General features: G+C 43.4%; 1 protein-coding gene across 2 annotated transcripts; it reads right to left on the bottom strand.

Moving 5' to 3' along the window:
* Positions 1-6,805: 6,805 nt before the first annotated feature.
* On the bottom strand, positions 6,806-9,534 carry 1700018F24Rik (RIKEN cDNA 1700018F24 gene). Of its 2 annotated transcripts, NM_027069.3 has the most exons (5): positions 9,319-9,497; positions 8,931-9,112; positions 8,343-8,390; positions 7,572-7,768; positions 6,809-7,321 (listed from the first exon to the last, which is right to left on the bottom strand). In NM_027069.3, the coding sequence occupies exons 1-5, from the start codon at positions 9,448-9,450 to the stop codon at positions 6,936-6,938; spliced, it is 945 nt and encodes a 314-aa protein (NP_081345.2). In that variant the 5' UTR covers positions 9,451-9,497; the 3' UTR covers positions 6,809-6,935. The 2 variants fall into 2 exon arrangements, with proteins under 2 accessions (XP_017176580.1, NP_081345.2); XM_017321091.2 differs by lacking the exon at positions 8,343-8,390 and having other exon boundaries at positions 6,806-7,321; positions 9,319-9,534.
* Positions 9,535-15,083: the final 5,549 nt, after the last annotated feature.

The following is a 15,083-nucleotide window of genomic DNA, read 5'->3' as shown; positions in this document are numbered from 1 at the left end:
TACATCTACTGAGTATAAGGACAGGAGTGGTCTAGCTGGTGTTGAGGTAGAACTATTTCCAGTTTTCTTAAAACACACACACACAACCAAATTGATTTCCAAAGTGTTTGTACAAATTGGCACTCCAAAAGCAATAAAGTTCCCTTTGCTCTATGTCCTCACTAGTATGAGATGTCACTTGACTTTTTGATCTTAGTGGTTCTAATGGGTATATGATGGAATATTAGGGTTGATTTCCATTTCCTGATGACTAAGGATGTTGAACATTTCTTTAACTGCTTCTCTGCCATTACAGGTCCCTCTGTTGAGAATTCAATTTAATTCTGTACCCCATTTTAAACATTGTGTTATTTGGTTTGTTGTCTATAATTTCTTGATTTCTTTATATATTTTAGATATCAGCTGGATGTTGGATGTAGGGTTGTTGAAGATCTTTCCCCCATTGTGTAGGTTGCTGTTTTGTCCTATTGACAGTCTCCTTTGCCTTACAGAAACTTTGTTTAATGAGGTCCCATTTTTTGATTGTTGATTTAATGCCTGAGCTGTTGGTGTTCTGTTCATGAAGTTGTCTCCTGTGCCAATGGTTTCAAGGACGTTCCCCAGTTTCACTTCTATTAGATTTAGTGTAACTGGTTTTACATTGAGGTCTTTGACCCACTTGGACTTGAGTTTTGTGCAGGGTGATAAATATGGATCTATTATCATTCTTCTCAGTGCAGGCATCCACTTAAGACCAGCAGTATTTGCTGGACGCTTTCCTTTTTCCCATTGTATACCTTTGGCTTCCTTGTCAAAAAATCTAGTGTCTGTAGATGTTTGTGTTTACTTCTGGATTTTCAATTCAATTCCATTGATCAATCTGTCTGTTTCATGCCAATATCATACAATTTTTATTAGTCTTCCTCTGTAGTACAGATTGAAGTAGGGATGGTGATACCTCCTGAAGTTCCTTTATTGTTTTGACTTTCCTGGGTTTTGTTGTTGCTATTGTTGTTGTTGTTTTGTTTTGTTTTGTTCTTTTTATACGAAGTTGAGTATTGTTCTTTCAAGGTCTGTCAAGAAATGTGATGGTATTTTGATTGGAATTGTGGTGATTCTGTAGATTGCTCTTGGTAAGATTGCTATTTTCACTGTTATTCCTACTGATCCATGAGCATGGGAGATCTTTCTATCTTCTGATATCTTCCTCAAAGTCTTTCTTCAAAGACTTGAAGATCTTATCATACAGGTCTTTCACTTTCTTGGTTGGAGTTACACTAAGATGTTTTATATTATTTGTGGCAATTTTGAAGGGTGTTGTTTCTCAATTGTTTCTCTGCCTTTTCATGATTTTTATAATCGAGGGAGAGTTGCTGATTTCTTTTTGAATTAATTTGGTATCCAACCACTTTCTTGAAGGTGTTCCTCAGCTGTAATAGTTTTATGGTATAATTCTGGGGGTCACTTTTGTATCCTAGCATATCATCTGTGATTGGCAATACTTTTGACTTCTTCCTTTCCAGTTTGTATCCCCTTGACCTCCTTTTGTTGTCTTATTGCTCTAGCTAAAATTAACATACTTATCTAATAAATAGACTGGGAAGCCTTGCTGTGTCTCTTAGTTTAATGGAATTACTTTAAGTTTCTGTCTATTTAATTCGATGATGACCATAACCTTCCAATAGATTGCCTTCATCATATTTCGGTGTGGGCCTGGAATCCCTGATCTCTCCAGGACTTTTAACATGAGGGGTCTTGGATTTTTGTCAAAGACTTGTCAGCATCTACTGAGATGATCATGTTTGTTTGTTTTTGTTCCTTTCAGTTTGTTTATATGGTGGATTTCATTGGTGAATTTTCATGTTGGACCTACCCTGCATCCTTGGAAAGAAGCCTTTTTAATCGTGGCAGATGATGTTTTAGATGTGTTCTTGGATTTGGTGGTAGTATTTCATTGAGTATTTTTGCCTCATTGTTTGTAAGGAAAATTGGTCTGGAATTCTCTTTGTTGTTGTGTTTGTTGTGTCTCTGTGTGGTTTAGGCATCAGAGTGACTGTGGCCTCATGGAATGAGTTTGGCAATATTCCTTCTGTTTCAATTTTGTGGAAGACTTTGAGGTGTATTAATATGAGCTCAGCTTTAAATGTCTCATAGAATTCTGCACTAAAACTGTCCAGTCTGTCCTGGGTTTTTTTGGGGGGTGGGTGGAGACTTTTAATGAATTGTTCTATTTCCTTAGGGGTTGTAGGTCTATTTAAATGGTTTACCTGATCTTCATTTTACTATAAGTAAATGATTTCTATGGAGAAAACTGTCCACTTCATTTAGATTTTCCAATGTTGTGGAGTACCAGGTTTTGAAGTAAGACCTAAGGATGCTTCCCATTTCTTCACTGTCTGTTGTTTGTCTCCCTTTCAATTTCTGATTTGGTTAATTTGGATACTGTCTCTCTGCCTTTTAGTTTGTTTAAAGGTTGATCTATCTCGTTGATTTTCTCAAAGAACCAACTCTTGGTTTTGTTGTTTCTTTGCATTGTTCTCTTTTGTTTCTAATTGACTGATTTCTTCTCTGAGGGATTTTTTTCTGCCATCTACCTCTTGGGTGGGTTGGCTGTGCTGTTGCTGCTGCTGCTGCTGCTGCTGCTGCTGCTTCTTTTTGGAAGCTTTCAGGTGCTATTAAGTTGCTAGTTTGAGATCTGTCCAATTTCTTTATGAAGACACTTAGTGCTATGAACTTTGCTCTTAGCACTGCTTCATTGTGTCCCATAAGTTTGGGAATGTTGTCCCTTCATTTAAATTGAATTCTAGAAGTCTTTAAGTTATTAGTTAATTAATTAGCTATTTAACTACTTAATGTCTTCCCTAACTTAGTGGTCATTGAGCCTAGAGTTGTTCAGTTTTCATGGTCTTGTAGATTTTCTGCTGTTCCTGTTGTTGACATCCAGCTTTAGTCCATGGTGATCTGGTAAGATGGGTGGGGATATTTCAGTTCTCTTATATCTGTTGAGGCTTGCTTTGTGAGCATATGGTCAATTTTGGAAAGGTTCCCTGAGGTTCTGAGAAGGTACATTGTTCTGTAGGTGTTTGTTAGTTCCATCTGATTTATAATGGCTGTCAGTTTCTTTATTTCTCTTGGTTTCTGTCTTGATGACCTGCTGGTGTGTTGAAATCTCCTGCTATTAATATGTGGGTTTTGATGTGTGGTTTAAGCCTTAGTAACGTTTCTTTTACAAATGTGGGTACCCTGAGATTTGGGGCATGAATGTTCAAAATTGAGATGTCATGTTGGTGGATTTTTCCTTTGAGTATGAAGTGTTTTTCCTCATCTCATTTGAATAATTTTGATTTGTAATCTCATTTGATAGAAAGGCTACAGAAGTCTGCTTCTTGGGTCCATTTACTTAGAAACCTTTTTTGAGCCCTTTTCTCCGAGGTCACATGTTTCTTTGTTGTTGAGGTATGTTCTTGTGTGCAGAAGAATGATGCATCCTGAGTTCCACCCATTCTGTTAGCCTGGTCTTTTTTTTTTTTTTTTTTTCCGAGACAGGGTTTCTCTGTATAGCCCTGGCTGTCCTGGACCTCACTTTGTAGACCAGGCTGGCCTCGAACTCAGAAATCTGCCTGCCTCTGCCTCCCGAGTGCTGGGATTAAAGGCGTGCACCACCACGCCTGGCAGCCTCTGTCTTTTTATTGGAGAATTGAGTCTATTGATGTTTAGAGACATTAATGCCCAATGATTGTTAATTCCTTTTAATTTGTTGTTGGTGGTGGTAGGGTGTGTGTGTATGTGCGTGTTTGTATGTGTGTGCGTGTGTGCATGTGCGTGTGTGTGTGTGTGTGTGTGTGTGTGTGTGAGGGTGTGTGTATGTGTGTGTGAGAGAGAGAGCATGTGAATGCATGTGCTTGCAAACATTTGCTTCCCTTACTTGGTTTTTGCTGGTGTGGGGTTTTTGCCTGTGTTTTCTTAGCTGTAGTTACCACTTTGTGTTGTAGGCTTTTTCCTAGTGCTTTCTGTAGGGTTGGATTTGCACACAGAAATTGTTTACATTTGGTTTTGTCATGGATTTTTCTTGTTTTCTTTATCTAAAGTTATTGAAAGTTTGCTAGGCATAGTAGCCTGCATTGGCATTTGTGTTCTTTTTGGGTCTGTATGACATATGCCCAGGATCTTCTAGCTTTCATAAACTCTGGTGAGAAGTCTGATGTCATTCTGATGGGTCTGCCATTATATGTTACTTGACCTTTTTCCCTTACTGCTTTTAATATTCTTTCTTTGTTTAGAGCATTTGGTGTTTTGATTATGATGTGACAGGAGGAGTTTCTTTTCTGGTCTAGACTATTTGGAGTTCTATAGGTTTATTTTTGTTCATGGGCATCTTTTTGTTTAGGTTAGGGAAGTTTTCTTCTATAATTTTGTTGAAGATATTTTCTGGCCCTTTAAGTTGTGAATCTTTGCTCTCTTCTATACCTATTCTCCTTAGGTTTTGTGTTCTCACTGTGTCCTGGATTTCCTGGATGTTTTGGGTTAGGATCTTTTTGCATTCTGCATTTTCTTTGACTGTTATGTCAGTGTTTTCTATGGTTTCTTCTGCAATGAGATTCTCTCTTCTATCTCTTGTATTCTGTTGATGATATTTGCATCTATGACTCATGTTCTCTTTCCTACATTTTGTACTCCAGTGTTGTCTCCCTTTCTGATTTCTTTATTGTTTCTAGTTCCATTTTTAGATCTTGGATGGTTTTGTTCATTTCTTTTTCCTGTTTAATTGTATTTTCCTCTAATTCTTTAAGGTATATTTTGTGTTTCCTCTTCAATGGCTTCTAGCTGTTTACCTGTATTCTCTGGTATTTCCTCCCTCTATCACCATCATGAGAAGTGATTTTGGATCTGAATCTTGCTTTTCTGGTGTGATGGTGTATCCAGGACTTGCCATGGTGGGAGAATTGGGTTCTGGTGATGCAAAGAAATCTTGGTTTCTGTTGCTTATGTTCTTATGCTTGCCTCCCACCAACTGATCATCTCTAGTGCTACCTGCCCTGGCTATATGTGGCTGGAGCCTATCCTTCTTCTGATCCTGGTTTTGTCAGAACTCCTGAGAGTTCAGTTGTTTCTGTGATCCTGTGAATCTGGGATCTTATGATTCTGGGATGCTGAGTGTGTCAGAGCTCCTCAGAGTCCAGGTGTCTCTGTGATTCTATGATTCTGGGATCCTGTGATCCTGAGATCTTGGGTGTGTCAGAGCTCTGGGGAGTCAAGCTGCCTCTGAGACCCTGAGATCCTTTTGTGACCAAGCTCTTGGGATCCTGGGATCCTGGGATCCTGTGTTTGAAGTCAGGTTAGAGAGCCTGTGAGTGGAGCTTCCTCTGGGTGATTTGGAAATGGCTGCAAAGTTTGTGCCCAATGTCTGCTCAGGCCACAGACTCAGACCAGAATGAACCCATTCCAATGGTGAAATGGAGTTCTCAGGTGCCTGGGTCCCACTGTACCAAGTCACTTCCGGTGGTGGGACAGATGTTGTGTCCTCCTCACCTCTGATCCTATGATCCTGGGTGTGTTAGAGTGCTTGGGAGTAGACCTTTCTCTGAGTGTTGTGGTACCACACTCTTTCTAAACACTCCATTAGAGGACAGTGTTTGGTGTCCATGCCCCTTCCTGTCCACACTCTCATCTTCTGTCCTCCCTTTGAAAGGCCACTGTGCAGCTTTGTGGTGAGTTCATTGCAGTTCAATTGTAAGACTGTTTTTGTTGTGGTGGGGTAGTATTTGATTACCAGCTCTAATATGTTCCTCTAGATTCTCGACATGCATTGGTAGTGGACTTAGTCACATTTCCTTGTTTGATGATGACAGCTAGACCACCTACCACTATCACTTCTAGCTACTGCTCCTTTTCTGCTCTCTGTGCTAGACAGGCATCCATTGTTCACCCAGGAAGCCTGTCTCTGACCTGCAGCCCTAGGTATCCAGTCCTCAGAGCCACTGGAGATCCCAGTTCCAGGACTAGATGAAGTATACAGCTAGATTTTTTGTGAGACAGGGACTAGCCTGATGTATATAAACTTTTCCTGAACCAAATACCTAAGTAGCCAGTGATGTGGTGTGTGTGGGTCCTTGATCAGCAGAGCCCACATGAGCAGCCCTGTGCCCTAGAAGGGCCACATACACCACTCAGTGTCCTCTGAAGAGTCCCTGGCATGGCACATGGCCAGGATGAGGACTGAGTGAGCTGTTTTTGGCGATGACTCCTGGGTTTGTCTCATGGAGGGTTCCCTAGACATAGTAAACAGTGAGACTACATGAAACCCATTACCCGCAGAGGAAATGTGTAAAATTTCCATGGGCTCAACCTTGTCATTTTTTGATTACCCCTAGAATTGTGGAAAAGTCTTGCAATTCTTTGTGATAACCACCTGTTTAAACAAGGTGCAGTGTGTACGCACAGCTTTGGACCCCGGGATGGAGAGAATGGTGAGGACCATTACAGTTAAGCTGACTTTATCCTTGTCTGCATGCTTCCCCTGTCCAGTTTGGTAGAGAAGAAACCCAGAAAGTGGAGACATCTCTGTCCATGAGCCGTGATATGGGGCTCTATGTCCCTAAATGTTAGGGGCTGTGCTGAGCCCAGGACAGCCACATCACAGTAACATAGTTTTTATTGTTCACCCCTGTTGGTATTTGCCCATTTTCTGCCACACCAGCTGCTTGCATTCCCTGCTTCCAGGATGGCTTGCAAGGGTCCCATATCAGTGATTGACCTATTTGTCTCAGAGATGCACTCCACAGGTACACATGAGTAGATTGTGCCACATGAGAAATGAACACTCTCATTTAAGATGAGTAAACAATTCATTTTTATTAGTATCCAAATATAATAAATATAGATTTATCTCTATCAATATGAGATCAGCTTAGGTGGGGAACCACAGCTGGGTGGAACTCAGTAGATCATTTTCCTAACTATATGTCAACCTTAGACAGAGAGAAAGTGAAATCTGGTGTTCCTAACTGCACTGTGTAAGATAGAAATAACTGCCTGGCAGGTGAAACATCTCCAGCCTCATCTGCAGCCTCGTCTGCAGCCTCATCTGCAACCATGTCTGCAGCCTCATCTACAGCCACATCTTCAGGTGACTGTGTATAAGTTGATGTGGGCAGAGCTTGATCAAAAGTGGGAAGCTGCACTGGTCCAGGTTCTGGCACAAAGGGTTCCACAACTGATTGTTCCAGGAGCTCCGTGTCCACTTGGGGTTGCAGGTCTCCCTGTGGCTCTGCCACAGAAGCTAGCCTCAGAGCCAGATTCTCTTGCATTCTGGAGGCATCCTGCTCTGCAGTTGCTGCACAGTCTAAGGGCAGAAGAAGACCGTCTTTTAGTGGAGGCAGCCTAGGATGGGGTGAGCTTCCCCAAGATGCCATTGATGGCCACCGAAGGCCTTCTCATGCCAGAGGATTCCCAGTCCTCTCCTCACACTGGGACATCTTACCTGACTGCAGTCCAGCCCTGGCTTCAGGCCAAATTCTGCAGAATACACAGGAGGATCCCATCTCTGAAACCCCTTCCTTACTTGCCAGGCAGCCCAAGCCAGGCCTCCTCACCTTTCTCAAGCTTTAGCTTTTTGGCCTCCTGCTCCTCCAGCCTAGAGAGCAGCTCCCTGGATTCTTTATCGAATTCTGCAGAAGGCATATGGCGCCCTGCGTAGTCCATCAACTGCCTCATGACTGCCAGGTTGGGGGAGTCAAAAAAATGCTCAGGGAATGTGTCAAGCCAGTGGGCCAGAAAGCTGAATATGGCACTGGGTGAAGAGAAAGTTGGAGGGAAGTTGAGTCGGAAGTCTGGCCTCACTTCACCAGAGGAGCCCTGGTCCCCATCAGATCAGACAATGGCTGTTAGCCTGTAAGCTGATGAGCATAGTGGTCAGGAGTGTGGGGCTGTGTGCAGAGAACTCCAGACACTTTCTATCCCTTGGAGGACAGACAGGGCTAACTGGGCTGGGCTGGGCTGTACTGTAATGGGGATGGATTCTCCCCATCTTCATCTTCCATCCTTTCCTCTGCTCCTCAGAACGAAGGAGCCCATTGGAGACCTTCACTTTTTTTTTCACCTACAGGAAACTACTCATGTACTGTCCCTCTAGTGTGTATCCCAAAGCAGGACTCCTGGTGCGAGTTTATCCTCAGCACTAGCTCCTGCACCCACTGTACAGACTGGCTCTTATGTCTCTCTTCCCTTCATACCTCACTCCACAGTTGGGCCTTACCTCCCTCCTCCTACCCCCAGTCCATAGATTGGCTCTTACCTTCCTCTCCCACACCCCCGCCCTCTGCACAGATGGGCCCTTACCTCCCTTTCACCTAAAGCCCACTCACCTCTTTGTGAGCTGGTCTTGCTTGCAGTCAGGCTGGAAAGACGGATACCTGTGGCATTCCATGAGGGTGTCACCCCTAAGGCCTTGTGTCCCCAACTTACTACTAGATCTAGGGGGAGCTACTTGAGTCTGAAGAATCTAGAGAGGGATCACGGATCCTGGGGTCTCTTCACTGTTCTGACTTCCGTTCTGGGGTCTCTGGTCTTCAGAGACCTTCACACAATGGGTGGAAGCCTAGCTGTTCCCTATCAGAGCTCTTGGTTGGTTCCAGGCTTTTTCAGTGGCCCTCTACCCCGGGAGCCTTTTCTGACTCCATTAATCCCATATAGGTCAAATAGGGCCTAGAACCTCTCATACAAATGGGAAACGAGCTCTGCCCAAGGCACAGGAAAGGGTGGTGTTTGACATTCCCTGGGGACAGTGAAAGACACACACTAGAGTCCCCCAACCCCAAATTGGGACATGCCACTTTGCAGGTTCAGACTCAGGACCATCACTGTCAAGGTCCAATCATCTTGTTCTATGGGAGCACAGAGTCCCAGAGAAGAACAGAGCCCTCCTAATACCTAGGTTGGATGCAGCCACTCACGTTTTCATCAGCAGGTCCAGCACCTCCCAGGTGCTACAGTACCTATGGTAGACAGCCAGGAATAGGCTGATGGATAGTTGGTCGTGGTAATGAACTGCAGCTGGTATATAAGCGATCATTTGTTCAACAAATTCAAAGGAGTTGTAAGTAAACTTGGGTAGGTTATACGGAAAGTCTGGCTCCTGTTTATTGTGAGGACAGATGTAGAAAGGCAGGAAGGTTTAAATGTAGAAAGTCTGAGAGACATCAGCAATCCATTACCACAGAGGCCTAAGTAAGCATCAGGAATGCTCCTCAGAGTGTCACAGGAACACACACCCAGGCAGGGACCTCGGGGGATCAGGGGGACCGAGGAGAAGGTTTCCTGCTATAGGCTGGCCTGTGTTACCTTGGGATTCCTGTCTGAAGCATGCCAGAAGTGTGTCAGAGGGCGTATCAAACGTCTCCAAAAGTGGCCAAGGTCACCACGCTTGGGTTTTTTTTGGCCCAAACCCCTGGAAATCTGAAAACAAGAAAACATCCTGTTCTTCCAAGCACCCCCAGAGTAGTAAGTCAGGGAAGGCTACTGTTGGCCTCTGGTTACCTGGTAACCAGCATCATGAGTTCCACGAGGACTGTTAAGCAAGTGAGGTCACTTCCTGAAGTCCTCCAGCCTGAGCCCCTCCTCGTAGGCTTTCTTTAGGGGTTACCAGTACTTCCCATTGCTGTCCTTCTGTCTTCCATGTGTACAATGGGACACAGTGGCATCCATAAGCTCATGCCACTACACTGTCCTGGGAAGCCTGGTTTCAGGGAGACCCTCATTTTTGAGAAGGCAGGCAGAAGTTTCCACATGCATCCCAGGAAAAAGCAAGTTCCTCTTAGGGTATCCTTACAGTCCTGACTTGCTCTCTGCAGATCATTCTATCATGGGTTTTCTAGTATGTTATAATATTTATATGATCACAGATGCCCTCTACCTTGAAAACCTCCTAATAGTGTTACCAGAGGTGAAGGCACATAGCTATTTGTGTCCGTGCACACACATGTGCACAGGAATGCATATGAACACACAAACACACAAACACAAATATAAAATCAAGAAGCCTTAAGAAGGAAGTGTATATTTTTGCTATATTGTTACAAGTTTCTTAATAGAGTGGTTTTTATAAACATTTGTAATTATTTTAATGTATTATTTGATATGTAGTATATTGTGTTTTATTACATTTATATGTGTGTGTATGTGTGTGTGTGTGTGTGTGTGTGTACACGCACACCCATTACAGCACACCGGTTAAAGTCAGTAGCTGGCTGTCTCCTTTCATTCCCTGAGCTCTTCAGATAACAGGTTATGTTTCCAGAAAGTTCCTCTCTCCACTCACCAGCCCAAACACTTGCATTTTACAGGTTCCTTTTTAGTTGATTTAATTTCCCTTTTTCTTTCCTGTTCTGGGACCTGATACAGGAGGATTTTGAGGCAAGCTAGATAGGCCCCTACCTCCAAGCAGGAACTCTGGCCCCAGAAATTTATTTACATGATTTATTGATTAATGTACTATTGTTGTTGTTGTTGTTGTTGTTTGTTATTATTATCATCATCATCATAATCATTATTATTACATCTGGAGAGATGGATCAATGATTAAAAGAACTGATGCTCTCCCAGAGGACCCAGATTCAGTTTCAAAACCCACATGGCTCCTCACAACCACTGTAACTCTGGTTCCATAGACTGAGACGCCCTCTTCTGGCCTCTGTGGGCACTGCATGAATGTGGTGCTTCTCCTTACATGCAGGCAAAAACCTCATAGTGCATCACACTAAACCGTTTTTTAATGTGATGTGTCAAATTTGCGGTGCAGAGAACGTTATGCTTGTAGGAAATATTTAGGCTTGTGTTAGGAAAAAAGAAGGCTAAAAAACCAAGGTAGTAGGAATCCCTGTGAAGACAAAATAAAGACAAAGAAAGAAGTTGGGATTAGCCAAGAATAAAGAGAAAAAATACATAAGGGACCTGAGGGAAAAATACCAAAGAAGTCATGAAAGACAAATACTATTTTTTTTTTTGAGGAAATGAATAAAAGAACTCTGACAAAAAACAGTAAAAAAGTAAAATTAAAATAGAGAATTTTATTTAATAGCTTTTAGATGTTAAAACAAACACAAACATCTGGGCATGGTGGTAAATGCCTTTAACCCCAGAACTCAGGAGGCACAGGCAGGGGTATTGCTATGAGTTTGAGGCCAGTTTGGTCTACATAGAGAGTCCCATGCCACTAAGGTCTACACAATGAGACCCCGTCTAAAGTGCAAAAGAGCAATTTATGACAAAGCTTACAAATTCTCACAAAAAGGATGAATTGTTAGAGCACAACACACTCCAATAAGGCTGAGACCGTGGTAAACCTTGTTGGTCTCCTCGACTCTGGAACTTGCTTTGAGCAATGCCAGACTCACCCTCCAGGCTCAGAGAGGGACGATCCTGAGGCAGAAGTAAAGAGCAGAGTGCTTGTCTTGAGGGTGTCTCAGATAGGGCAGTGACATGGTGCGGATCTTCAGAAATAGAAATTTCAAAGCAGCCTTGATTCTCACCAAGACACTCAAACTGCTTGGGGTGTGGCTGGGCCACTCCACCCTACCACAGTGCTGGTCGATGGGCAGAGGCTCTCACCAGCCTCTCCCCTGTGTGGGTGAATGCCTCAAACCGGTTTCACAGATCTCTCTCACTTCTGGATGCTTACAGATGCAGCATGGTGTCTTCTCAATGTCATGGAAACGTTTCACCATGGCTGCTCTTAATGGAGCAGTGAGATCTATTAGCTGAGATCTGTATTAGCTGGCCGTTGACTACAAAGGGTATTTGGTATCCCAGTGTAGCACCAAGCCTTTCTCAGAGTGAGCTTTAAAACACACACACACACACACACACACACCATGTCTTGGGTTGACATTAGCAAGAACAGTTAGCCAGAAGAAGAATTATAGAAGTCAAAAGGCAAGGTTACTACAGAAACTTTCACAGAACTTTGGACTTCTATGGACTAGGCCTTTGTTTTAGTTTGGCAGGTGGTTCTGTCTATGTGCTAATCTTTATGTCCTGGATGGTACTTGTGATGGTTTGTCTATCCTTGGACCAGGGAGTGGCACCATCTGAAGGTGTGGCCTTGTTGGAATAGGTGTGACCTGGTTAGAATGGGTGTGTCATTGTGGGTGTGGGTATAAGATCCTCACCCTAGTTGCCTGGAAGTCAGTCTTCCACTAGCAGCCTTTGGATGAAGACATAGAATTCTTAGCTCCTCCTGTGCCATGCCTGCCTGGATACTGCCATGCTCCCATCTTGATGATAATGGACTGGACCTCTGAACCTGTAAGCCAGCCCCAATTAAATGTTTTTTATAAGACTTGCCTTGGTCATGGTGTCGTTCATAGCAGTAAAACCCTAACTAAGACAGAAGTTGGTACCAGGAGTGGGGTATTGCTGTGATAGGCCTGACCATGCTTTTATTTGAAAGAATGTGGATTTTTGGACTTTGAATTTGGAACTCAGTGTAATGCTTTAAATGGGGCTTAATGGGTCATCCTAGTAGGAATATGGAAGACTTTGTTGCTGGAAGTAATTTGAACTGTGTTGACCTGGCCCAAGAGATTTCAAAGGAGAAGAATTTCAGTATGTGGCATAAAGACTGTTTTTGTGGTATTTTGGTGAAGAATGTGGCTACTTTTTGCCCTTGTCTGAAAAGTCTGCCTGAGGCTAAGGTGAAGAGACTTGAATTAATTGAATTAACTGCATTGACAAAGGAAGTTTCAACAAAGCCCAGCAGAGACTTTGTTCTCTGGTTAAGTCTCACAAAGAGAAATTTGAACAAGCATAGCAAGCTTAGAAAGGACAAATATAAAATATATTGTTCGAGTATTAAAGGCATACCAGGAAGTGAAATGGAGCAAAATCCTGTGTTCTAGGAGATAATAGATTAAGGGAGTGGGACCTTGGGGCAAGATCCTACCCAGCTAAATTAAATCCAGGCATGGTGGTACACACCTTTAATCCCATGAGACAGGCATGCTGATCTCTGCATTCAAGGTCAATCTACAGAGCAAGAACCAGGATAGCCAAGATTAGGCAGTGAAGGATTTAGAAAACATAAAGTTAGTGATAATGTAATAGTGCAAGGGGATCATGTTCTAGTTCCTGTAAGCAGCAGAACTCGGCAGCTTCAGCCATGTGGCTCTGGCTCTAGAGTTAAGAATGGAAGGAACTACTGGGAAAATTGATGCTGGTTAGCTGGAGCTAAGGAATTAGCAGTGATTAAGAAGAGACCAGCGTCACTGAGGTGAAATCTTCTGGAAATTGTTTTCTGGGAGCACAAAGAAGCTGTTTCAGAGATACCCAAGGTTATACCTCATGCTTCGGCTGGACTTGGTAATGTGTAAGAGTCACTCAGGTGGTACTGCTGGTGAAGGAATGAAGGGATCATGGAGAGAAGCTGAGCTTAGCACTGTGAGAGGCCAGGGAAGGCCATTGGAGAAGGTGAAGCCTCAGCTGTAGTTGATGGCCCAGGACTGAAGGGGTCATGTAAAGGATTTGAGGTTTGACACTCTGAAGAGAGCCTATGAGAGGCTATTGGTGAAGCCTAGTTGGAGTGGAACACCCCAGTGTATTGGAGATGTCAGTACCATGGGATGATCACTAAGAACAGCAGCCATAGTGGAGTAGATCAACCTGAGCTTAGAGTGCTACAGAGGGCAGAGCTGGAAAAGTGATGCCAGCCCTTAGGAGGAGTCCAAAAGATCAAGTGGAATCCCAGACACTGAAACAAGAAGCTGTAAAATTGAAATTGCCTTGGAGTCTCAAAGATGTTAAAGATGCCAGAGCCATGGGATACATGCTGAGGAAAGCTGCTAACAGGGAGTGGAAACAGCCCAGGAGAAAGCAGTTTGTTGCAGTCAACAAAGTTGAAAAAGGAGTGGAGATCTGAAGACCGCTTTGACATCAGCCATGGAGATGCAGAGTTTGGAGTTTGCCCAGCTGGTTTCCTGCCTTGCTTTGGGGATTACAGTTAATTAAGTTGAATGAATCTCAGAAGAGACCTTGAACTTTGGACTTTTAACATTGTTGCAACTGCTAAAGACTATGAGGACTTTGAAAGTTGGACTAAATGCATTTTTCATTATGCTATGTTTAAGTATGGCCCCCATAGACTCATGTTTTTGAACAAGTCTATGGGGACCAGGGAGTAGAATGTGATGGTTTGTCTATCCTTGGACCAGGGAGTGGCACCATCTGAAGGTGTGGCCTTGTTGGAATAGGTGTGACCTGGTTGGAATGGGTGTGTCACTGTGGGTGTGGGTATAAGATCCTCACCCTAGTTGCCTGGAAGTCAGTCTTCCACTAGCAGCCTTTGGATGAAGACATAGAACTCTCATCTCTGCCTGCACCATGCCTGCCTGGATACTGCCATGCTCCCATCTTGATGATAATGGACTGAACCTCTGAACCTGTAAGCCAGCCTCAATTAAATGTTTTTTTTTATAAGACTTGCCTTGGTCATGGTGTCTGTTCACAGCAGTAAAACCCTAACTAAGACAGTACTGTATTCATGGATTCACTTGTGCTAAGGTCTAGGGCTCTGCCATGTACATCCATGGCTACCATGATAGCCTTCATCTCTATGTTGAGGATTGGTGTTAATGTTTTGAATCTGCATGTCCAGACACTGAAGGTGCTTGTCCCCAATTGGTTTTTGATTTATCAATGAAGATGCCAGTGGCCAATGGCTAGACACTTAGAGTTGTGAAGGTAGGATACAGAGAGAACCATCTGGATTGAGGAAGAAGGGGACACAGTAGTGGCAGGAGATAAAGCCAACTAGCCACGTGAGTTTTCAGGTAATAGGCCACTGGCTGCTTCCCTGATTGACCTGGGGTAGCAGTAGAAGTTTTAGGAATGCCCAGCCTTTGAATTAGCCAAGGCATTTTAAAATTAACTGGTGTGTGGGTGTGTGTGTTCCAATCATGGATCCAAGTTAACTCCTGGGTGCATGCTTTCGATCTGCTGGGAGCACAAAATGGTGCAGCCAAAACTCACTGCAACATTTCTACAGTGGATCAGGAGTAAGAGCTCACCACAGTAAGTACTATTGTTAACAATGAAACTGAACTTCCACCAGGCAG

This window comes from Mus musculus, chromosome 5 (genome assembly GCF_000001635.26).
Source record: "Mus musculus strain C57BL/6J chromosome 5, GRCm38.p6 C57BL/6J".
In the NCBI taxonomy this organism is placed as follows: domain Eukaryota; kingdom Metazoa; phylum Chordata; class Mammalia; order Rodentia; family Muridae; genus Mus; species Mus musculus.
Note: the sequence above shows the minus strand (reverse complement) of the source record. Positions and strands in the feature narration are given on the sequence as shown.